The sequence below is a fragment of the Candida theae genome, assembly GCF_024610275.1.
Source record: "Candida theae strain CBS 12239 chromosome Unknown scaffold34, whole genome shotgun sequence".
In the NCBI taxonomy this organism is placed as follows: domain Eukaryota; kingdom Fungi; phylum Ascomycota; class Pichiomycetes; order Serinales; family Debaryomycetaceae; genus Lodderomyces; species Lodderomyces theae.
The window spans coordinates 34,490-56,637 of record NW_026261393.1 but is presented as its reverse complement, the minus strand read 5'-3'; the positions used below and the strand labels follow the sequence as shown (position 1 = coordinate 56,637).

The 22,148-nt window shown below is 40.7% G+C and overlaps 11 protein-coding genes across 11 annotated transcripts; 5 read left to right on the top strand and 6 right to left on the bottom strand. All coding sequences in view use genetic code 12, as the record gives it.

Annotated features, from left to right (window-relative positions):
• Positions 1–10: 10 nt before the first annotated feature.
• CHL4 (Chl4p) lies at positions 11–1,286 on the bottom strand (the record flags this gene model as incomplete). The annotated part of the gene is made up of 2 exons (XM_051750904.1): positions 11–40; positions 135–1,286. 2 exons carry the CDS (start codon positions 1,284–1,286, stop codon positions 11–13), a joined length of 1,182 nt encoding a protein of 393 aa, XP_051609822.1.
• A 214-nt stretch (positions 1,287–1,500) lies between these two features.
• NOP4 (mRNA-binding ribosome biosynthesis protein) lies at positions 1,501–3,783 on the top strand (the record flags this gene model as incomplete). Its single annotated transcript, XM_051750903.1, has 1 exon — positions 1,501–3,783. The coding sequence occupies one exon, from the start codon at positions 1,501–1,503 to the stop codon at positions 3,781–3,783; it is 2,283 nt and encodes a 760-aa protein (XP_051609821.1).
• A 218-nt stretch (positions 3,784–4,001) lies between these two features.
• Positions 4,002–4,946, bottom strand: SIT4 (type 2A-related serine/threonine-protein phosphatase; the record flags this gene model as incomplete). Its single annotated transcript, XM_051750902.1, has 1 exon — positions 4,002–4,946. The coding sequence occupies one exon, from the start codon at positions 4,944–4,946 to the stop codon at positions 4,002–4,004; it is 945 nt and encodes a 314-aa protein (XP_051609820.1).
• A 347-nt stretch (positions 4,947–5,293) lies between these two features.
• On the top strand, positions 5,294–5,899 carry KGF57_001671 (mitochondrial 37S ribosomal protein bS18m; the record flags this gene model as incomplete). The annotated part of the gene is made up of 1 exon (XM_051750901.1): positions 5,294–5,899. The coding sequence occupies one exon, from the start codon at positions 5,294–5,296 to the stop codon at positions 5,897–5,899; it is 606 nt and encodes a 201-aa protein (XP_051609819.1).
• Positions 5,900–6,194: 295 nt separating this feature from the next.
• On the top strand, positions 6,195–6,467 carry KGF57_001670 (uncharacterized protein; the record flags this gene model as incomplete). The annotated part of the gene is made up of 1 exon (XM_051750900.1): positions 6,195–6,467. The coding sequence occupies one exon, from the start codon at positions 6,195–6,197 to the stop codon at positions 6,465–6,467; it is 273 nt and encodes a 90-aa protein (XP_051609818.1).
• Positions 6,468–7,496: 1,029 nt separating this feature from the next.
• Positions 7,497–8,420, bottom strand: KGF57_001669 (uncharacterized protein; the record flags this gene model as incomplete). The annotated part of the gene is made up of 1 exon (XM_051750898.1): positions 7,497–8,420. The coding sequence occupies one exon, from the start codon at positions 8,418–8,420 to the stop codon at positions 7,497–7,499; it is 924 nt and encodes a 307-aa protein (XP_051609817.1).
• A 375-nt stretch (positions 8,421–8,795) lies between these two features.
• KGF57_001668 (uncharacterized protein) lies at positions 8,796–10,712 on the bottom strand (the record flags this gene model as incomplete). The annotated part of the gene is made up of 2 exons (XM_051750897.1): positions 8,796–9,824; positions 10,386–10,712. 2 exons carry the CDS (start codon positions 10,710–10,712, stop codon positions 8,796–8,798), a joined length of 1,356 nt encoding a protein of 451 aa, XP_051609816.1.
• Positions 10,713–11,954: 1,242 nt separating this feature from the next.
• KGF57_001667 (uncharacterized protein) lies at positions 11,955–14,450 on the top strand (the record flags this gene model as incomplete). The annotated part of the gene is made up of 1 exon (XM_051750896.1): positions 11,955–14,450. The coding sequence occupies one exon, from the start codon at positions 11,955–11,957 to the stop codon at positions 14,448–14,450; it is 2,496 nt and encodes an 831-aa protein (XP_051609815.1).
• A 114-nt stretch (positions 14,451–14,564) lies between these two features.
• KGF57_001666 (uncharacterized protein) lies at positions 14,565–17,591 on the bottom strand (the record flags this gene model as incomplete). Its single annotated transcript, XM_051750895.1, has 1 exon — positions 14,565–17,591. The coding sequence occupies one exon, from the start codon at positions 17,589–17,591 to the stop codon at positions 14,565–14,567; it is 3,027 nt and encodes a 1,008-aa protein (XP_051609814.1).
• Positions 17,592–18,205: 614 nt separating this feature from the next.
• Positions 18,206–19,495, bottom strand: APR1 (proteinase A; the record flags this gene model as incomplete). The annotated part of the gene is made up of 1 exon (XM_051750894.1): positions 18,206–19,495. One exon carries the CDS (start codon positions 19,493–19,495, stop codon positions 18,206–18,208), a length of 1,290 nt encoding a protein of 429 aa, XP_051609813.1.
• A 988-nt stretch (positions 19,496–20,483) lies between these two features.
• Positions 20,484–21,974, top strand: KGF57_001664 (putative carboxylic ester hydrolase; the record flags this gene model as incomplete). The annotated part of the gene is made up of 1 exon (XM_051750893.1): positions 20,484–21,974. One exon carries the CDS (start codon positions 20,484–20,486, stop codon positions 21,972–21,974), a length of 1,491 nt encoding a protein of 496 aa, XP_051609812.1.
• Positions 21,975–22,148: the final 174 nt, after the last annotated feature.

The following is a 22,148-nucleotide window of genomic DNA, read 5'->3' as shown; positions in this document are numbered from 1 at the left end:
AATTTTCCATCTATAATATGTCCATATGTAGCCCCATCCTCTCCTGTTAGCCAGTGTGGTATTTCGTTGGGATTCAAAACCATTTGCTTTGGATCAGTGGTGGAGACTGCCATCTCGTGTAGTCCACCAAATACATCTGATCCAAAAAGTTTGAGCTTGATGTTGGACCTCAGAGGTACGTTACTGTTTATGGGTTCTTGAATGAGGAATTCAGTGTGTTGGAGCGGGGTGTGTGATGCAAATTGAGATCTAGTTGGCACCATCTCTGATTCAACTACTGAAAAATCTCGTTTCCGTGATGAGCGATTGCTAGTGTGACCGTCAGTGATGAATCCTTGATATCGTAGGCTAGCAATTTCGTCAAGTTTAGTTTCCGGTGAACCACTTCCACCGTTAAAGTGTTCTTGTAGAGTTGAATGTTGATCCAAATCACCCAACGGTCCCGTATCGACATGTCCATGAGCATATTGTGACCAAACACCGAGACTTTTGCCCAATCTTGAATTACCTTTCAAAGCGTGGATTGATGCTAACGATTGGATTGGCTTCTGCTCAGATGTGACAAGCTTGACTGGGATCTTGTCATTTTCTGGCAAGCACAATTCGATTGTTTTCAATATCAACTTGTGAAATACGTCGTCGCTGATCTCGGAATGGAAAATATAAGGCGACTCCGAAGGTGTGCAGATTAGAAAGGGTGCATGCGGTGAAACTTGAGGCTGGCTTGAATCCAAAAGACCTTGTCGCAGATTTAGATCAAATACTTGGATTCTAACAACATGTGCGGGCAATTGTGGATGTTTGAAGACATACACATGTGTAAGATAAAGTTCATTCACTCTTGAAACTATGTTCTTGGTGAACGAAGGTATATCTATCTGAGAGCACACCTCCTTACCATCTCCATCTTTAATAATTGAGTAAGTCCAACCAAAGTCACCAAAGTCGTCTAGAATCAATTGACTATCCAACTGTGCATGTTGTAATAAATTTAACCCACTGGACCAATACTCGTAAATTATTTTCCTAATGATGTCTGACTTCTCAGTTTGAGGATTCTTTTGAAGAGCTTTAATATCTTTGGTGAGCTTGTTACAGAATCCCTGATGCGTGTAGATTGTATCTTTGGGGAGTTGTGGTTGTGTGTGTTGTGATTTGGTCCAGCGGAGGCAAAGTTGGTACAATGACTCAGTAGTGAGGCGCTCTAGACTCCTTGAAAGATATTCTACAGAGTACTTGGGTATGTACGTATCAGGAAGACTCGTTCTCCTCTCGGTGGGCTCCATTTTGTGGTGAATGATGGCGGGAGTAGCTTCTACCGCTGTTTACCGCTTGGTCAGATATATCGGCTACCATATGTGTTGAATTTTTTTGTGACTTCTTTTTTGTTTTTTTGTGGAAACGAAATCTCCGCGATGCTCTTTCCATTTTTTTTTTTATATAATTTTTATCACTTCGTTTTAGCAGCTGACTATTATCCAAGAACACAGATTGATCGTGATGTCCGAGGCTGAGAGCATATCTAAAGACACTGCTGAAGTTGCAGGAGCTACTGCGGCTCCAGCACCAACAAGCACCACAAAGCAGTTAAATGATGATGGTTTAGATCATAAAACACTTTTTGTTCGCTCCATACCGTCTGAAGCTACATCAGAGGATTTGTCAACATTCTTTTCACAATTTGTTCCTGTAAAGCACGCAGTTATTGTCACTGATGAGAATAAACAGAGTAGAGGATTTGGGTTTGTTTCATTCACCTTGGACGACGACACATTGACTGCGTTGGTTGAGGCTAGAAAGACTAAATTTCAAGGAAAACTATTGCGAATTGATATTGCCAAGAGAAGGGATCGTAAGACTCAGGGACCTGATGGAAGCTCAATTTCAAGTAGAAAGAGTGAGCCAATAGAGAAAAGGAAAGCCCGATTGATTATCAGGAACCTACCTTGGAGCTGTAAAAAACCAGACACTTTGAAAAATATATTTCAAAGATATGGAGCTGTTTTTGATGCTTATATTCCCAAAAAGAAAGGTGGTCAAATGTGCGGATTTGCGTTTGTGATTATGAAGAAGAGAGCTGCTGCCGAAAGAGCCGTGAGGGAGAGTAAAGGGTTGAAGATTGATGGGAGGGAAGTCGCAGTTGATTTTGCATTGGAGAAATCCAAATGGGAACAAGTTAAGGACCAAGAGGAAAGTGGAGATGAAGAAGATGGTGTTGGTGATGAAGTGGCGAACGAGGATTCAAAGAATGAAGACCTCTCCGATGATGCCGAGGAAGCCGAAGGTGGTCTTGGAAGTGATGAAGATGACGAAGAAGAAAACGAAGAAGACGAAGAAGAAGGCGAAGAAGAAGACGAGGACGAAGAAATTCACGAGGATTCGAACTTTGACAAGTTGAATGAAATCAACACTGACGATGAGGTTGACTCGGATGATGAAGACATCAAAATTGAGGTCGACGGTGAGTCGCAGGAGAGCGAAGAGGGCGAGAAACCAAAGAAGAAAAGCAATAGGCAAGAAGCGTACTCAATCTTTGTACGGAACATTCCTTACGACGCTGATGAGGAGAGCTTGAAAGAACACTTTGAGTCCTTTGGACCCGTCAAGTATGCACTTCCCGTTATCGATAAAGAAACCGGGTTATCCAAGGGCTCAGCGTTTGTCGCATTCAACAAGGAAGATGCATATCTCGACTGTCTCGACAATGCTCCGTCGAATACAGGGTCAACTTCAATATTGATTGCTGATGATGTTTCACCAAAATATGTGTACCAGGGGCGTATCTTGTCCATCACTTCCGCCGTTGATAGACAATCAGCAAATAAATTAGCTGAACGAAATGCGCTCAAGAGAAAAGAGGCTCTAGGTAAAGCTCCCTCCGAAAAGGATAAACGGAACTTGTTTTTGCTTAATGAAGGTCGAATCACTGAAAACTCCAAACTAGCCCAGTTTATCACAAAGACCGATTTGGAATTGAGAGAGAAATCGTACAAGTTACGTGTACAGCAATTGAACAAGAATCCAACATTGCACTTATCATTGACAAGATTGGCAATTCGTAACTTGCCTCGAGCCATGAACTCGAAATCATTAAAGGCCTTGGGAAGGAAAGCAGTGGTCCAGTTTGCTACTGAAGTGAAACAGGGCCAACGACAACCATTGTCCAAAGAGGAGGTTTCACGATCAGTTAAAACTAAAAAGGAGCTACAAGAGGAAATTGAAACCAAATCAAAGAATTCCAAACACAAGGGTGTAGTCAAGCAAGCAAAAGTGATTATGGAAGTCAAAGGCTCTGGTGAAGCTGGGCGTAGTAGAGGATATGGGTTTATTGAGTTTAGGGACCACAAAGCTGCATTGCAAGGATTGAGATGGTTGAATGCACATGAGGTATCGATTGATGAAATTACTGAAGGGATGACTGACGAAGAGAAAAAAGTGGCCAAGTTGGATGGGGTGAGTAAGAGAAGATTGATTGTTGAATTTGCTGTTGAGAATGCACAAGTTGTCAAGAGAAGAAGAGAAAAGGAGATGATTAGTAGGAAATTTGACATTGAAGGAGCATCTAATAAAAAGAGAAAGCGTGGTGAAGACGAGGAGGAAGATGCAGGTGATTCTAAGAAGCAGCGTAAAGGGCACAAGGGTTCACTGAAGAAAGGTAACATGAATAAAGGTAACAAAAGCCAAGCGCTGGATTCCAAAGAGCCCAAGAACAAGTCTGGTCTTTCTGATAATATTAAGTCGATCATTGGACAAAAGAGGAGAAGAAGAAAGGGGAAAAAGTAAAAGAGGGGAGAAAGTAAAAGAGGGGAGAAAGTAAAAGAGGGGAGAAAGGGGGGGTGGGGTGAGAGAGAGAGAGAGAGAGAGTAAGTAAAGCATGCCAAAGAAGTAAGATATCATTATTTCATTATATAAAAAAAATTAAAGTCTATAGTAGAGTCAAATCGTCGTCAATCATCATTATCAAGGTAAGTCTTCCACCCTCTATTATCCTCTCTCTCCTCTCACAAAAAATAATCACTTCGTTGTTGCTTATTATTATTATTCTTCAAAGTCAAATCACCATCTTGTACAGCGCTGAATATCTTGAAATTTGGTTCCAAATCTTCATCAATCTGCATCACACTGGCAACATTACCACATCTATAGCAATAATTTGGCGCCGACCATACAGTAACCACATCCTTCTCCTTGAAATGATAGCGGAACCCTTCCATCACCAATTGATGGGCTCTTGCAATCAACTGCAAGTTATTTATATGATTGAACTCGCGTGAGACTTTTGATCCAAATAACCAACCTGCCCCACGCGGTGACACTGCCCACGTATCAACATTATCAGGGTCTGACCATACCAAATCACAAAATCCACCTTCGTGGGGCACTTCTTGAGCACGCGACAAGACTCTGATTTGGTCCAACATTCTAATCTCGGGTGATAATCCACCGTGCACGCATAGTATTTTGCCATCGATTATGGCGGCCAATGTCAAGAAATCAAACACTTGACAACAATATTTCCAGACTGTGGTGGATCCATACTTGGTTAAACATTCTTCATAGAATCCATAAACCTGAGTGATTTGTCTTGTTTCATGATTACCTCTAACCATAGTTATACGATGTGGGTACTTTACTTTTAAAACCATGAGTAAAGAAAATGTTTCCAATGAGAAGTAACCACGATCAACGTAATCTCCAAGGAAGACGTAGTTTGTCTGATTGTCATCACTGGGCAATCCACCGGAAATGCGGAAAAGTTCCAATAAATCGTGAAACTGTCCATGGATGTCACCACACACAGTGACTGGAGATTGGACTGGTTGAATGTTGGATTCCTCCATGAGTAGTTCCTTGACTAGCTCACATAGCTGTTTCATGTCTGATTCGGATAAAGCAACACAGTTTTTGATCTGTTCAAGCCATTGATCTGGACCTCGTTCACTCATCTTTAAGTAGTTCGCCTTAGTGAGTTTTTGTAAAATGTTCTATTCTGGGTGGAAGAAAGACTGAAGGTGTGTTTGAATATGTAATATCTCGCTATCCTGTGGCGTTGTTTGAGACGGTTAAATAGATGACAAGTATAGTTGACACTGATTATTAATTTTGTTGTCGGTTGATGAAGAAGTTCTAGAAAAAGAAATAAGAAAAGACATCCAAACTGCAGTACATATACACATCACCCTTGAGGTGAAATTTTTTTTGTTTTTTTTGTTTTTTTTTCATTTTTCACTCACAATTGACCCAAACATTGGACCCCTAGAGATACACACATTGCCTGTTGATAATACACAGTATGATACTGCAAAGAGCTATGGCTGGTAAATCCATAGCCCATACCACCCGTTTCCTAGGGACAACCACACGCAAATTAGCCGCCGACTCAGCAAGCACATCATCTGAATCAACTCCCAACTCAACAACCAATTTCGAGCAATTCAAGAGCAAACAGTCATGGAGAGAATCATACGCACCAGGATCATCAGCGCAAGCTGATTTAACTGAAAACTTGTCGAAAATCACTCAAAATATAGCCAGTGGAGAACCACCAATACATATAGCTCAATCTTTACAAAAAAAATTTAGAGTGGGAACCACTTACAACCCATTCGATTTCAGCATGAATAGGTTGAGAATGGATAGGAAACAAGTACAAGCCCAACAACGTAAATTGGAAGATCCATTTGATCGTAGTGGAATTGATCCGAGAAACTTGTACTTGATGCCAGAAGTGTTGTCACAGTTCCTAACTTCCACAGGGCAGATTTTACCGAGACAGACTACGGGGTGTAGTGCTGCTAATCAAAAGAAATTGACTGCAGCTATCAAGACCGCTAGGAATTTGGGATTATTGTCAACTGTCCATAAACATTATCGTTTCTTGCCATCCAGAAATTTATAAGAAAATAAAAATTGCGGCAAGTATCTGGAGAAGGGTCTTTGTGGGATGTCCGTGTATATATAGTATAGTGAATGAAGAGAGTGGTTGTAAAATTCTTTGCAGAGCTGGTAGGAATTGTGGTGGTGTAGTGTGACCAATTGGAGTGCAATATATATTTATATATATATGTATTGGTAACTCGTACACTACCTAGAAAATCATCTGAGTTGCGAACAATAAAGTTGCCTCGAGAAAAAGGATCAGTGACAATTATTGCCACTTCTCTTCCCATTACACATCAAACCCCAATTTCAAAATGTTATCTAGAGTTATCAAATCATCATCAACATCTGCTACCGCTGCTGCTGCTGCAACTAGACATTTCTCCACTTCCAGAGCTGCATGGATCGAATCAGGCAAAAACATTGGCCAGGATTCATTCCATGAAAAGGAAAGAGCTCAAGAAAATGTTTACATCAAAAAGCAAGAGGAAGCTCAATTGAAGAAATTAAGACAACAATTAGAAGATCAAAAGAAGACAATTGAAGGTTTGGAACAAGAATTGAAGAATCATAAAGAAAAGAAATAAATTGTGAATAGTCTCAATTGATAGCTTTCTACTCAAATACAGTCTTTTTATTTTTGTTTCATACCAGTGCGACATAAATTTTCATACTAAGACGACATAAATTTTCAAACCATGTTATTACCCAAAATAATTTCCACACCTCTGACCAAATTGAGCCCGATTCTGCGGAATTGGGGCATTTAGATTACAAGTATGACATAATATCAAACCAATTTTTTTTGTTTGAGTTTAGTCACTTTCTACTGTCCTCTCTTGAACGCTTTTGCAGTTATTGTCCCAAGCCAAAAGCTGACTCCTTCCCATTTCCAAGGGTCCATAGTTTAGAAAGACCTCTTTTCTAAACATTATGGTATAAAGCTACTAGCATGTTTACAGAAACCTTGATAGCTTTCTAAGGCTATCTTTGCTGTTGCTTCTCTTACCCTTGGAGTTAATTGTTCTTTTGAACGACAATGGTGTTGTGGAGTGATACTCATATGGATGAATTTGAATAGTTGGAAAGAAGTGAATTGCCAATGGGGCCAGTCTGACAATCTTTTCATCGGTAGATCGAATTTACAAAGTGGTATTCAATTCAAACGCTATTGTAAGGTCGAGAGCTCAAGAAATGGTCATCATTTAAAGACATGCTAAAATTCTTGGGCACGCGTCGTCAACCGCATAATAACATATCAACACTGTTTAATGAAGGAGTGCCTTGCACCTGAGTCGTCAAGAGATTAATAGCAAATGCATTATTAGCAAGGTATGAAAATACTATACATAAAAGTAATCTTTCATGCGACACTCTCTCACACATTCTGCCTTACCACTGCCTTTTTGAGACACTCATACTGATCCCAGTCCAATGGCTTCGGCTCAAAATCCTGCAACTTGAGGAATAAGTAGGTTAAACCACTTACATCACCTTCACGGTAGTTATAATTGTTAATTTCAAACACTGGAATAACACCTAGAACGGTTGTCTTTAATTCTTTGAGCCTAAATTGTATAATAGCTGATGTAGTCACAATGAAGCAGGTGTCCGTTTTAGTTCCAACCATGCAACCCAGAACTTGGGTCATTACCGCTGAATGGGGACTTTTTACCATCCTTGTAAAAGTCGTTGAGGGGTTCCATTTTATACTCAATAAATGATTTCTTATCTCCCGATTGGATTTGGAGATCTGTCCTGAGATAATGACCATCCACAGTTTCCAATTTTACTTCAGGTGTGAATATCCAGCCGGACATTCTCAACAAAGGGGCCAAGTACGTGTTGATGACGTAACTCACAAAGGACGATTCCAACTGAATGGGAAAATCCACAACGGGAACTTGAAGACATTGACAATCGCGATCTGTGTGGAATTTTTTCAATTTGACGTTGTTGAAGCTCAACCCTGAGTAAGTAATTATCCTTGAAGAAACAACACACTTATCATTGTCTAACTTGCTATAGACGTCGGTATTTGGAGCTGACGATCTGAAAGTGCCCTCAATGTGTTGAAGGCCAAATCCAAAAATGGAAAACAACTTACCGGTCAATAAGTTTTGGGGAAACTTGTAAAAAGGAACCTTTTCTTCGATATCGTCTAAGGCTTGCCATTCGCTATCCATGTGAGCGTAAAATGCCCTTAGGTATACATTGATAGTTTCCAGAAGTTGCGGTGATACCTCCTCTTCAATTTTTTCTTCCCACTGGAAGAGCTTGCTGGTGATTCTAACAATCTTTTTGAATAACTTTATCTCTTCGTCAGTTAAACGTTTCATTTCTAATCTCCAAGCCAGTGATATAAGTTCATCTAAATCCTCCGCTTCTCTAATTTGTAATTTATTGATATCCTCCTGTAATGATCCAAATTTGACATCTGAGTCTGGTCCAATAAAGCTCGAACTGCTTTTCTTTGCAATCTCCGAGGTGAAAATGGAGATATTCATGGCATCGAACAACCTTGCTCTAGAGGAGGGCATTATAGTATTACTTGGGTGGTTTCATTGATCCACACAATAAGGTAAAATTCTCCTTGTTTATTCTTCACGAGGGCAAGTCCACAGCTGAATACGTAGTTTTTTGTTATGTCGAAAAACTGTTCGTAAACAATTTCGCAGCCAATACGCACGCTACCTCTCAGAGTTTTTATCTTCACTGTAGGCTCGCTCACAATCTCATTTCAAATACAATACCTGAAACTAGTTGACTCTTAAATCGTTGGTGATCTAAATCGACTACGCCGGACTTGGTATAAGCTGATTGAAGAAATTGGAGTTGTACGCTGAGTACAATCGAAGTTCTCCATTAATTGTTTTCCCAATGTTGTCACAGTTTACAGATAGCTCCCTCCCATATCAAGCAACATAATCTTTCGGTAATGGAAATCTTTTCTGAATGCTCTCGTACTGTCTAAACAATCTATCTCGAGGTAATATGAAATTCTTTCTTTCTCGGCAGCATTTGGCAAAGATTTGATACAATTCCCACTGCGTATAATACGCTTTGGGTGTAGAAAATTCCTCGTGTTTCGCGTCCTTTTTTATACTCATCAACCATTCATCAAGGCCAGTCTGGTCAATGTATAACAAATGAACTCCCACAATTCCATGAGGTACTCTAGGGCTCATCATGATTATTTTCTCACTATCTTCATCCTGACATTCTAGTTCCCAGTAGAACCACAAATTTATGCTTGCTACTGGGAACGGGGATGATAAACTGCACATTGTCTTGATAGGCACCTGCCTTGGTGAGCCATAACAAACAGTGAGCATTTCCAACGTCTTGTGTTTGTAGTTTAACAAGTCATTGGCGTAGCTATCCTTTTCGTTTGTTTTTCTATACTGTAAGCAAAGCAGAAATAATCGTGGGTATTTCGTATCCAATTCAAGTACCGAGAAAAATCTATTCAACGGAGAAGACACCACTAGTGTCAATTCTTGAAGGTTTTCCGTATTGAAAACTTCATCAACAATGAAATTGTTTGGCATCCGTAATCGCTTGATCGATAATTTCCTCAATTTCATATTCGTAAACACATTTGAATAATTGACACACTGATCGAAATCCATCAACAACGTAGTTATGTTCGATAACTGACTGGCCAAATTAATTACACTTTGACGTGTTCCGAGAGGTAAATAAAACCAAGTTCTTTCTTCCTCTGGTTGAACTAGTTTCCTTCTTGGTCTTCGAATGTACTGGTTGAAAATAAATATTGTCTTCAATTTACAAGCTCGAATGTAACCTGGTATAGCGTCGCAAAAATCAACATCTGAATTTTCCACCCAATAAAAGAACCGCCTCAGAATAACTTTTAAATACTTGATTGAATGAAAATGCCTTAAAATACAATCAATAAGTACTAAATGACCTTCATAAAGCTCAAAAATCCGAATAAATTGATCAGAATCCATCTGCCACATATATCTCTCTAGTGTTTTCAATGATATAATTGTAAATTGGTTACTCTTGAAGTTATTTATATCTTTATGGTATTGGAATCTGTGTCTGAGAATATCCTCGCGAGCACCAAACCATTGCTCCAGTAAGAATGAAAGCGTGTTATATACATAAATGTTTCGGTATAGCTTGATTTTTGTTACTTGGTAGAAACTGGAATGCATTGGAGCAAGCACCAATGCTTGGTGTTGGTTAATATGGTTGAAGATATTTTGCAAGACTGTGAAAGGTAAACTAGACAAAGACATTGTGTGGTGTAGCATGAAACCAATGAATGAAAAGAAGATCCGATCACTTTTGATTACTTTATAGTGGCTCGGGGAACAAAGTCGATATCCCAATGCGAGAGAGTCTTGCACTTTCCTCAAAATAGTTACTGTGGTTACTCTGAGTGTGCGGACAAGTATCCCCAGCAGAGAGAGCTGAGTTGCATATTGTTTCACATGAGCTAAAAGGCAGTCAATTCGTCATTCTCAATCAACCATTTGCGTTGCTGCAATTAAAGCGTACATCCCCTCGGTACTCACAACTAATGAGGTGAAAATTTCCTTGTGGGTTGAGCAAATCCATCTGCTACTCCCGCTGCAATTGATCCATCCAGCACCCATGAAAAAAACAAACAAGTTGTCTTCACCACTTGGCGAAACCAAAGCAGGACTCGATTTGGATTTTTCAAACATGTTTGAATTTGGCTTTCTATCTTTTGGTTGATAAGCAACGGCAACATTGTAGTTGGAAAACGTTGTCAATGCACTGTCATAATTTAGTGAGGCTGTGCTAGTTGTAGCTGGTGGGAAGTCTCTAGACATTTTTAGAATAGGACTATGATGCGGCTCAAACAAACCTGCTGCAACAACACCCGAGTCAATAATTTGTAAATGAACGAAGTTCCTCCTCTGCGTTTATTTCTGCTTAAAAACGGAGTCACGCAGCTCTCGAATACGGGAGATTGTGTTTTGGTGCGTTTGTGGTTGGTACGTGACTTGCAACTTCGCCTTCCTTTCCAAAGCAATTACGAAGCTCAGTCCATGTTACAATGCATACTTGCTATGATTTTAAAAAGGTATTCTGTTGTTTTTTTTTTTGCACCCAAATTACACCAAATAATTACACACACATTATACATTGAAAAGGCTTAAATCTTGGTAGACACAAGAAGGCAGGAAAAAGGCAGAGACGCCGATAGAAGAAGATGCGCTCTTTTTTAAAACAAGAGCACAGGCCACAACACAACAACAGTTTCTCCTCTCTGCAAATTAGATCACCCACACTTTGGTTTTCTTTCTTTTCTGTTTTTTTCTTTCTTTCTATTTTTTTGCTATTTAGTTTTTAATGGTGAAAATGCAATGAGGGGGAGTGTGAAAGAATGATCTCACATGAGAATTCAGGTGAAAAGGTATGGGATAAGCAGAAATTTTAAGAAAAGGGCCAAAACAAAAAGAAAAAGAAATGAGAAGAAAAGATTACGGTCTTTGTTAAACGGAGTTTGCCTGCATCTTTTCTTCTGTGCACAAAGAAAAAGAAATCACAACAGCAAGTTGTCGTGTCTCATACAGCCTCTATACATATATATATTGTCTTTACTTTCTCCTCATTTGGGACTTTCATCATCGCCAACTACACAACTGATTACTATCAATACTCAATAATCTGCTCAAAGAGACTGGTTTAAAAGCAGTACCTGATTTGTATCCTGCATATACTGCTTATTTCCTAAAACAGATAAGTTATATTTTACAGATCCATACACACATACTACACTTTGCATTCAAGAGCCGTTTGTATCATCTGCAGTACTAAACGGCTTCTGTTTTCTTGTTCTTTTTCTTCTTCTTTGAACACAGCTAAGAAAAGAGTAACAACCAAACAACTGCATAAGGTGCAACACACGCAACACACCGTCAGCAGAGGAAATTCAGTACTCACTCAGTACTCACTCAGTCCCACTCAGCGCCCTCGACCAACCAGTTTACCAGCACTTTTGCTAGACAACCTCGAACTTTGAAAGACCACATAAAATAAAGAGTGGATAACCGCCTAACTAATCCAGCATGGTGCTCAATATCTTTCAAAGGAGAGAAGAAGAAGCTGCTGCTGCCAGCGCAAGGCATGAGGAGTTACAAAAGTCGATTAATGCCAACCGCCGGCAACAGCAACAACCTAGATCACAAATGCCTGTTGCATCTAATACATTGCTACCATCCCCCCAGCTACAAAAGCAACCATTACCAAAACAAGGAAATGATTCTGCTGCTGCTGCTGCTTCTTCTTCTTCTTCTTCGTTTCCAACAAATGCAAGCAAAAGAAGAACCTACATCTCGCATCGTATAAATCTTCCAATAGCTAATAAAAGTGGTTCTCAAAGCCCACGAGCAAGGAGCAAAACCCAGATCCCTACCATCTCGGAAACTGCTACCACCAAGAGTGGTTCCTCGAGTCCACAAAAACCCGAAGAGTTGAGCGAATTTGAAGATGAAAACAAGCCTAGCAGTCGACACACAACAGTGACTGGCACTCCCACACTCCAGTTATCCGACTCTACTGCCCAAGCCAATCTTAAAAGAGGTGCATCGCCGAAGGAATCTGAAGTTGCTAAAAAGACACAAATCAGTAACGAAGTTCTCAATCAACGTCGAGCTCGTAGAATGAGAGCACGATCCAAACCCAGTGCAACAAAGGCTGTCACTAGAAGACAACTTGAAAAACGTAACTCCGTTGCATCGAGGGAATCAAAAGAATCAAGAGAGAAAATTGGATCCGAGGAACAGCTGGAGCCACTGGGATTGCAAAATAAGTCCCCTGCCAGTAGGCAGTCTCCCGAATTGACCAAGCTGCAACAACAAATGAGGGCAATGATTGAGCAACAACAGAAAAGATATAACATGCATTCAGGTCGACCCATTAATAATCAAAGTATAGCATCTAAACCTAGATATACCTTACCATATCCTGTTTCAGATGACATTATAAGTATCATAATCACAGACGAAACAGACGAGACAGAAGAGGGCTGCCCACAGCAACATTCCATTACTGAAGAGCCACATACTGGCAACCGTCAACTGCAATTCAAGAATGAAGAGGGATCAGCAATTCCTCTGGAATTTGAACCTATACATTCTCGGAGTTTTCATATCGGAAATATACCAAGGAACTACACATATTCGCCAGAAAGCCCAGCATTGCAATCAGCAGTACAATCGAGGACCTATTCTCCACGTGAATCTTCAAGGACCTCCTTCACCCCAACAACTCTGCACGATGGCAGATTTGAAGTCCACAATGATACACTACAGCGGCTAACAGGTGAACTGGAGTCATCGATTCATAACACATTGCACTCACACTCCTCACCTATGCAACCAACTTCTTCAGAACAATCTACGTACCACATGGCTTCGGAGGAATTTGCGATCAGCGCTACAGATGCGGTGGCTTGTATATTGGAGAGAACCGGAAGTAATGCGCGAGGAAGTAGGCGTGGTCAACGGTACGAGGAAATAAGAAGGAAACAACGCTCGCAACGAAGTCAGACCAGATCTAATCCGGAAGGAACAATTCCGGAAGAGCCAAGTAACCAAGACACTGCTCAAACCAGTTCAATCCCCATTGAAAACCCACCGCTTAGAAGCAGTTCTTCTACCCCTACTGACATAAATTCCCAACTCCAACGTCACTCATCTTTATCTCGGCGCTCAACAATTGAAGATACCAGAGCTCGAATAATTGCTCGCTTGAATCAACGTGTAGATCCCACGATGTACCCAATGGAAGCATCTACTGGTAGTCCTCATTTGCGCAGCAGTAATGCGGAAGAAGTACAAGAAGAAGCACCGCCGCCATTGGATGAGTACGCCGATCTACATGACGAACCGCCTTCGACGCCACCATATCGAGAACGACTTCACAAAAAAGTCGACTTGATCTCGTTTGACCCTCGTTATGTAACTCCCGTGTTGCGAATCAATAAGAGATTGATCAAAACACCAACCAATTTACGCAAAACCATCCGCAAATTGATTCAACTTCAAATCGTGCCGGAAGAGATTGATTTGTGGAAAATTGATCGAATTGAAGATGCTCGGTTCTACCATGTATTGCCCCAGTTGTTGAATGGTGAAGATGCACAGAACGAGGTAAGAGCCATGAATGACGCCGTGCGAGTGGCTCATGAACGCACTGAATTGGAATACGAACTGGAGATACAGCGAGCTATTGCCATTTCTTTGGAGGAGCAAACTCAACGACAGTTGTTTCATGGGTTTAGGTATAATGGCCCTTCGAGGAATAGAGGACAAGATTGTGGAGAGGCAACAACAGAAGAAACAGGGGAAGAATCGAGGAATGATAGTCCTGTATCTGGTGAGGAGCCTAGTGATGCCAGTGATGTTTTCATTAATGTTGATGAAGCGATGAGAATTTGGCAACAGCAAGAAGGACAAGGTGACGACCATCATTTGCAACCGCATGTTATGCCCGGCTCGTTCAATTATTTGTTGCCAGCTCGAACAAACTCGTCAGTCTCTTCATACATGACAGCTGCTTAATTTGCGATATATTGCAACATTAGATTCTACTGTTTCTGTTTTAATAATTCGTTTTCATTTTCAATTCATATAAAGTTATAGGAGAACACTTCTTGTATGTAACATATAGAGCCTTTAATTTACTTGACCAGTCAAGTCACTCAAGCTGTGATTCAATCCAAAGCTCCGCTTCATCCGCAAGACATTACCCTGTTCATTATCCACAATTTTTTGCGACATTTTTGACATTGGCATCGACAAAGAGGGCCGTCTGATTATTGTTCCATACTGTCTCAACTCATCCAATCCAGCTGCATTTGTACCGAGCTGCACACCTGAGCCAATACTGTGTACACTTTTCTGCGTCTTGATTGACCCCAAAGCCGATTTGCTCAACTGACTAACGGAATCAGAATACAGCATGGCATTTTCTTCTTCTTCTTCTTCTTCTTCTTCTGTTTCTTGCTGGTCTTCTTCATCTCCCGATGAATGATACTCTAACATTTCAGCGAGCATTGATCTTCGATTGAGTACTGTGGTTGTAAATTCTTGATCTTGTGGATCAATCAAGACGTCACCATGCTCATTTGTCATGGACGTTGTTGTGGAAAAGGTGGTGGTTGAGATTATGTCATCTTGGGAATAGACTGACGACGATGAACCAGCATCATTTGCCTCTATTGCAGGTTCACCAGTAGAAGTGGTGGTGGTAGTGGAGGAGTCAGGCATGTCTATCAAGGTGCTGCCCACCTCAGTTCTCTTCATAGCATGCTTAGTTGAGGATAAGACTGAACCGTTTCTTGATGCAATACCCTTTTTCACAGTTGCCACTGACCTAATCTCATCTTCATAAACATCACTACGATTATCTCCCACATGGCCTTCCCCAAATTCAGCATCGCGTCGAGCACGTTCGAAAATCAAGTTAATGATATCACTAGTCTCCTTCGTCACCAAGTACTGCTCAAACTGACTAATTTCTTGTCGCAACTGGATTCGATTGCAAACAACACGCAAGAGAAAGCTTCTCCATAATTGTGCAATTTTCTCCCTTTCAAAAGCCTCATCCTCGTCTTTACCTGCCTGGGTAACATCTTGCAACTGCACTGTTTTGATGAAACTGGTGTCTAAATGTGGTGGGGGCACGGGTGGCGGTGCTTGGCTTGTGGTGACTGAAACTGAAGAGTTTGCGGTGCCCCAAGATGCACGATGATCAATTTCGCTAGTGCCGATCTGAGGCGATGGAAACTCTTCAACGTCCCTGGCTCTTAGCAATTGCAAATTTCCCACCCTTCCTTCGCCACCACTCCCCCCTGCTCTTTTGATATCTGCACCTTCTTGCTTCTCCTCTTCTTCTAGTATCATGTCTCTTGGCCCCTTCACTCCACCAAACTGGCCCTGACGTTGTTTCATCTCTGAGTGATACAAGTACCTTGATTCCTGTTGGTTAATGTAATTAGACAAATGGGTGTATTTTCCAGTACGCTCATCGGCAATTTCTTCAGGCGTGAGTAGTTGTCTATTTGTCATTTGCAAAGAGCTGTCTCCTTCTTGATCCTCTTGTTGCTGTTGTGATGGCAGTGACAAAAGCCCAGCACCAGCATACCGTTTCAATTCATCGCTCATTGGAACACGTTCAGTCATACCGGTCTTGCCCAATTGCGGATTATTCACAGGCGACGAGATTTGCAACTTGCCAACACTTCTTTTCTGCTGTTGTGGTTGAGTACCAAATGAATGAGCCGGTGGGGCCCTTATCGATGCCAATCTTTTCAAATCCTGGTTGTGTGGGTTCTCTCTCACTTTACGAACCAATGACTTTGACTTCTTGACATCAATTGGATTCGAGACATGTTGCCTTGATATCCCTTGACCCCTTGCTCTCCGCATACTAACTTGTCTCTTCTTGGATGATGATGCTTTAAAATTGTAGAACTTAAACTTGTTCAAAAATTGACGTATTTTCAATTGTAAGCGATACCACCAACTTCCCTCCTTGGTTTTTATGGCATTGTGTCTGGTTAAACTTGTACTTGATCGGATCGAGGAGGTAGTCGCAGTTCCAGTTCCAGTACCAGTGCCAGTTCTAGTGCCAGTTCTAGTGCCAGTTCTAGTGCCAGCACGAGATCCATTGCCCCTTAGAATCCCTGAACTAGTACCAACTCTACCCATCGTGTTTCTTGTTTGATTGCTATTCATGAGTAAAGACGAAGTGATAGATGAAGTGGGACTCTTGTACAATCTTACAGTGCTGGTACGATTGACGGCTTTCAGTCTTGTACTCGTATTCTTGTTCATTTTGTTCTTGTTGAATAAAGACCTAGTCTTGCTCAACCCCGTGTTGAGTTTGCTACCCACTCGACGATTGACCAATAACGCTTCCGGTTCTTGTCTAGTTGAGAATATAGTAGCTTGCGAGCCCATTGATTCCGATATGTCGTCTCTGGTTGACAATGTGTGAGATTGGTTTGCACTGTGATCCAAGCTAGTATTGTTAAAAGAAGCAGTGTTGAGGTTTGTAACCCCATGTTCATTGACGTTTCCATCCCCTTGCACTTCTCCTTCACCCCCATGATCAGATTTCAAACTAGATGAAATCATGGATAAATTGTCCAAACGCTGTGAGATGTGTGGGTTTTGCTGATCAATAATAAACTGAGAAAACCGTTTGGGAACTTGATTGAACCCATCATCATAACCGTCAATAGGATGCAACGGTACACCATCGTTGTGACCAGCTCCTCTGGATCCTGATCCTGATCCTGAACTGCTTTGTTGTTGACGTTTATCGGGGCTCGCATTTGGTGTAAACTTCTTCTTTCCACCTTGACTTTGGCCATTGGAACTAGGTGAGACCAACATATCATCCAAGTTGTAATATGGGTACTGGCCAATTGCCATTGCACTGAAGGAGTCACTGGATGTTGATTCAACTTCGAGTCGCTTTAGCGAATCTTGTGTCACTTCATGTGGTTGTTGAAGAAGTATATCTGTTGACCTAGAATGCAGATGACTCAGCAGATGATCCAGTGGGATAGTGGAGTTATGGTGGTTGATATGTTGTCTTGATTGTGATAATGTGGATTCAGAGTCATGCGTGAATGGGTTTTGTACAGCGTGATCAAACGACTGGCTTCTCTTGAGAGATGAACTCTGAAGCATTGACATAATTATATGAGCAGCTCTATGGAATGTGATTCTAGTATGCACACTGAGCCAAGTAATGATAGATTAGATTGAGCGGATTGTGATAAAAATCTCCAACTCAAATGAAATCAGAAAAACCGGTGATGAAAAGGATGAATCAAATCAGGTATATCATTTGTTTTTTTGATCCCATTGTTTTTACATCACATCACCCTACTCATCAATATGTATCTGATATTCGATTTAGTGTTTCATTTGATTCTTCGTATACATCAATGGGGGAGAAAAAGATGGCTGGCTGAGAGAAAAAAAAAAAAAAAAAAGGGAAAATAAAGTTGCAAATTGCACCACAAAATCAAAGAACGCAACAACCAGCATCATTGCTCAAGAGCTAAACTCACCACTCCCTTACAAGCCAACTTGGTTGACTGTAGAAATCCCCAACCACATCTTACTGAGCACTACTTCCTCTACCCGTAGGCACATACAGATGTACTAACAAAACAACAACGGAACACATATATATATATATATAAAACTAGGAACTACTCCATTTTTGACTCTTTCCCCATTCTAAACTTTTTTATCTCAAATCTAATATAGTCCTCTTAGACATTCTCCACCACTGCTTAGACTTTTGATGGAGCCAAACCGACTGCATTCTTCTTCAAATCATAGATTGAATAGTATTTTCTCAAAAATGCATCACCAATAATGGCCAAATCACCAATCGGTTTAGGGAAATCCATTGGCGTGAATACTGAAATACATGAGCCACCAACTTCCAAAATATAATCATAGGCAGTTAAAGTGAAATTGTATCCAGAAAAGGTCAATGTCAAATCAGGCAATTCATCTCTCTTGGCACAATCAACTTGATATTGGCCAGACCAGGATTTGGTGGCACCAATCTTGGCATTGATGATTTCAGCTAAAGTCGAAGGCAAGGTAATCAAAGAAGTACCTGTATCAATAGCAGCACCGGTCTTGATCAATTCAGCGTATTCGTCTCCCAATCCAATACCTTCAAATGAAACTTCCCAATAAGCCTTTCTTCTAACTGGTAACCAAGTAACTTTACCTTGGAAAAGTGATTCATCATATCCGCCAAATGTAGCAACGCCACCGTCGTTTTCATCCTTGTTTGTGTCTCCTAAATAGAACCCAAACTGTGGGGAGTCAAGTAAACCTTGGTTAATGGCATTGTAAATTGGTGGGACAATCCTGTTTACGGAGATTGTATCATAAGCCAAACCCAAGATACCATCAAATTTACCAAATGCAAATGCCAAACCTGGTTCTGAGGTAGCTTCAGCAAAATCTTGTTTAGGGATAACCAAGTCTCCAATACTAACAGTATCTTGAGAAATGTAACCCTCCATTGAACCTGAACCATATTGAATCTCAAACTCTGATCCATTAGCTTTGTAAGTAGAAGAAGCATCATGGTCGTATTTCGAATGCAAAAAGCAAGCCAATGAGGAACAGTCTTGAGATGGAACCCATAAGTTGGAGGAACCAGTATCCAAAATCACTTTAAAACTTTGGCCGGGAGTACCAATTTGAATCTCAGTAAAGTACTGCGCATTCAAGTAGTTGGTCAATGGTGCTTCGTATTTACCTCCTTTACTTTCAGGAGTAACAAATGGAATATCAGCTGGGTGCTGTTTTCTGTGGCCGCCTCCTGACAAAATTTGTTGAGCACCAAACGCTTGTGGGTTACCATTGGCTTTATTGAACAAGTTTACATACTTGTTGGCCAATGCATTAGTGTAATCTTGGAATTTAGCAGCGTCCAATGTCTCCTCGTTGGACAACTTGTTCAACTTGATTGAGTGGGTCTTGGCGTCAACTGGGTTAGTAACGAACGCCAAAAGGGTAGTGGCGACAGTTGTCAATACAGATAAGGATAATTGCATTGTTTGTAAAAGCTCTTGTCAGGGGGAGGAGAAGGGGCTGCTGGCTGTTAGTGTCGGTGGCGAAAATAGCAGTTGTAATTGTATAGCAAAAAGAAGGAGTTGTTAATTGGTATTGATTTTGATAATGGGGGGGACGGAGGGGGGATCTACCTGTTCTGTTCTTATTCAGTCAAAGTTCGAGATGAGATGACGACGATGACGGGTGTATGAAAGGAATTGCTAGGAAGAAGAAAGATTTAAGGAAAGTGTGGGTGAGTTACAGATTTATTATTTTGTTATGTGAGGTTGTATCCCAGATATTGGTAGCATCAAAACTATGTGTCTCCAACAGTTGAATGAATGACTGATAACAGAAGGAGTAGCAAGTATTACTTATTATGTAATGTAACATGGAATGATTACATAATACACACCATCCCAAAAAGGACATTTAATGAACTTATTGGGATATGCTACCATGTATACACTAAGTACACACTACCTCATTTACCGAAGACATATGGACACCATTTCTTCTTGTCTTGATTGATTAAACCTGCTCCTGAGAGATAGTGGAAAAATGCGCTAGTGTTTAGTTGACAAGCAAATACGTTCTCCACGCATACTGATGCGCTGATAACGCCAATCAGTGCTTCCCCCGTTTAAAATGTCTTGTGGTTGCAACAGATTGGATAAGCAGGTGCAACGTCTCTCAGATGCAGGCATCGACTACACACATCACTTTGCCAGATGTAATCTAAGAGACGCATTTCTACATCCTATCTCGCCAAAGAAAGACACGGAATGCTTCTATATTTAGTTGTTCCTCGGCTAATTTCGGTACAAGAAAAAAAAATAAAGATAAAAATAAAACAAAATTCGGAAATCTCATCAAATGGGACAATAATGAGGGCTTCAAATATAAGAAGAGCAACATTTCCAAAACTCTCTTTCGCCTCAGTAGGCGAGGAACATATACTGCTAGAATAACCAGACTGAAGTAAGAGAGATGTACGGTTCCGGCTTTTTCTTATCTAGGGTGGAGAATCATCTCGCTAGAAAGCCAATCAGATTTACCAAGAGACAACAGCAACAACAGCAACAACAGCAGCAACAGCAGCAACAGGACAGTACGTCCACAGCTTCTACAAATGAAACTGCATCCACTTTGGAGTCTTCTTCAACTACTACTGTACCAGATATCCTCAAAGACAAGATTGCTGAATTTGCGCCAGGATATTCATTTTATATCAATCCTGTTTTATCATCTGGACATACTCAAACGGCATACGCGGCCATTCCCAAATTTGAAAAGGTTCATCAAATTTACTACAAGAGGCAAATTTTAACCATTGAAGATAAACCATACACCTTACCTACTGGTGAGAAATTAAAGTATGACCAATGGGAAGGATTATCAACCGTTGCGATAGATTATGCATTTAATGAAGCTAATTTCCAACACGATGCAAATCATTTACAGTATAAACCAGTGAACCAAAGCGATAAACTACCACCCAGAACTGAGTTTAAGAATCCCGAACAAGAATTCATTACTGATTCAGATGAAAAGCCTTTGGTTATCGTGTTACATGGATTATCAGGTGGATCCTACGAGGCTTATGTTCGAGCAGTTTTGGAGCAAGCAGTTGAAGATCCATACGACTTCGATGCCATAGTGTTGAATTCACGTGGATGTGCATGGCACACAATAACCAGTCCTCAATTATACAATGGGTTATGGACCAATGATTTGCGTTATTTGATCAACGAGTTTGTGCTCAAGAAATGGCCCCATAAGCGTATTTACTTGATGGGGTTCTCCTTGGGTGGTGCTATAATTGCCAATTACTTGGGTCAAGAAGCTGATGCGGTTGCACCACAAATTAAAGGATCGGCGTTATTTGGAACCCCATGGGATTTCCCTGATTCTGCATATCATTTGAGAGAAAGTATAATTGGAAATCAGGTTTATTCACCAACAATGTGTCAAAACTTGGTCAAGTTGTTGCAACGTCAAGGTGAATTAATGAGTCAGTCACACGAAGTGGTTAAGCAATACAAGTCGGATCCCACCAAATTTCAATTGAAGTTTTTAGATGATTTTGATGATTATTTTACAAGCCGATTATTTGGTTTGAATTCAGCTAGTGAGTATTACCGCTTGGCTTCACCAATACAACGATTGATGAAGGTTAGAGTCCCCACTTTGATTGTAAGCTCTAAGGACGACCCTGTGACTGGATCTAGATCCTTACCTTATTCAGAGATCAAGTTGAATCCGTATTTGACCATGGTTAGTACAACCGTTGGAGGACATTTGGGATGGTTTACTTGGAATGGAGGCAGGTGGTATACATCTCCCATCTGTCAGTACTTGCAAGAGTTGGATAAGTGGGATGTTGATAAAAACAGTATTGATAAGGATGTGGATTTGCCAATGGATATCTCTCGTAGTTGGAAATACGATAGATTGGTGGATGATATGTTGGTGGGGTAGACATTTATATCGGGATTAGTTATTTATTAGTTTTGCATACACATTATATTTCGAATAGTTAGAGGTTTTGAAGAGATTTGTTTGATCTTAGTAAGATGTAGCTTACAGTAAATTCCTATCATATCATCAATATTTTGCAACCAAAATGAATGAATGAATGAATGTGTGTGTGTA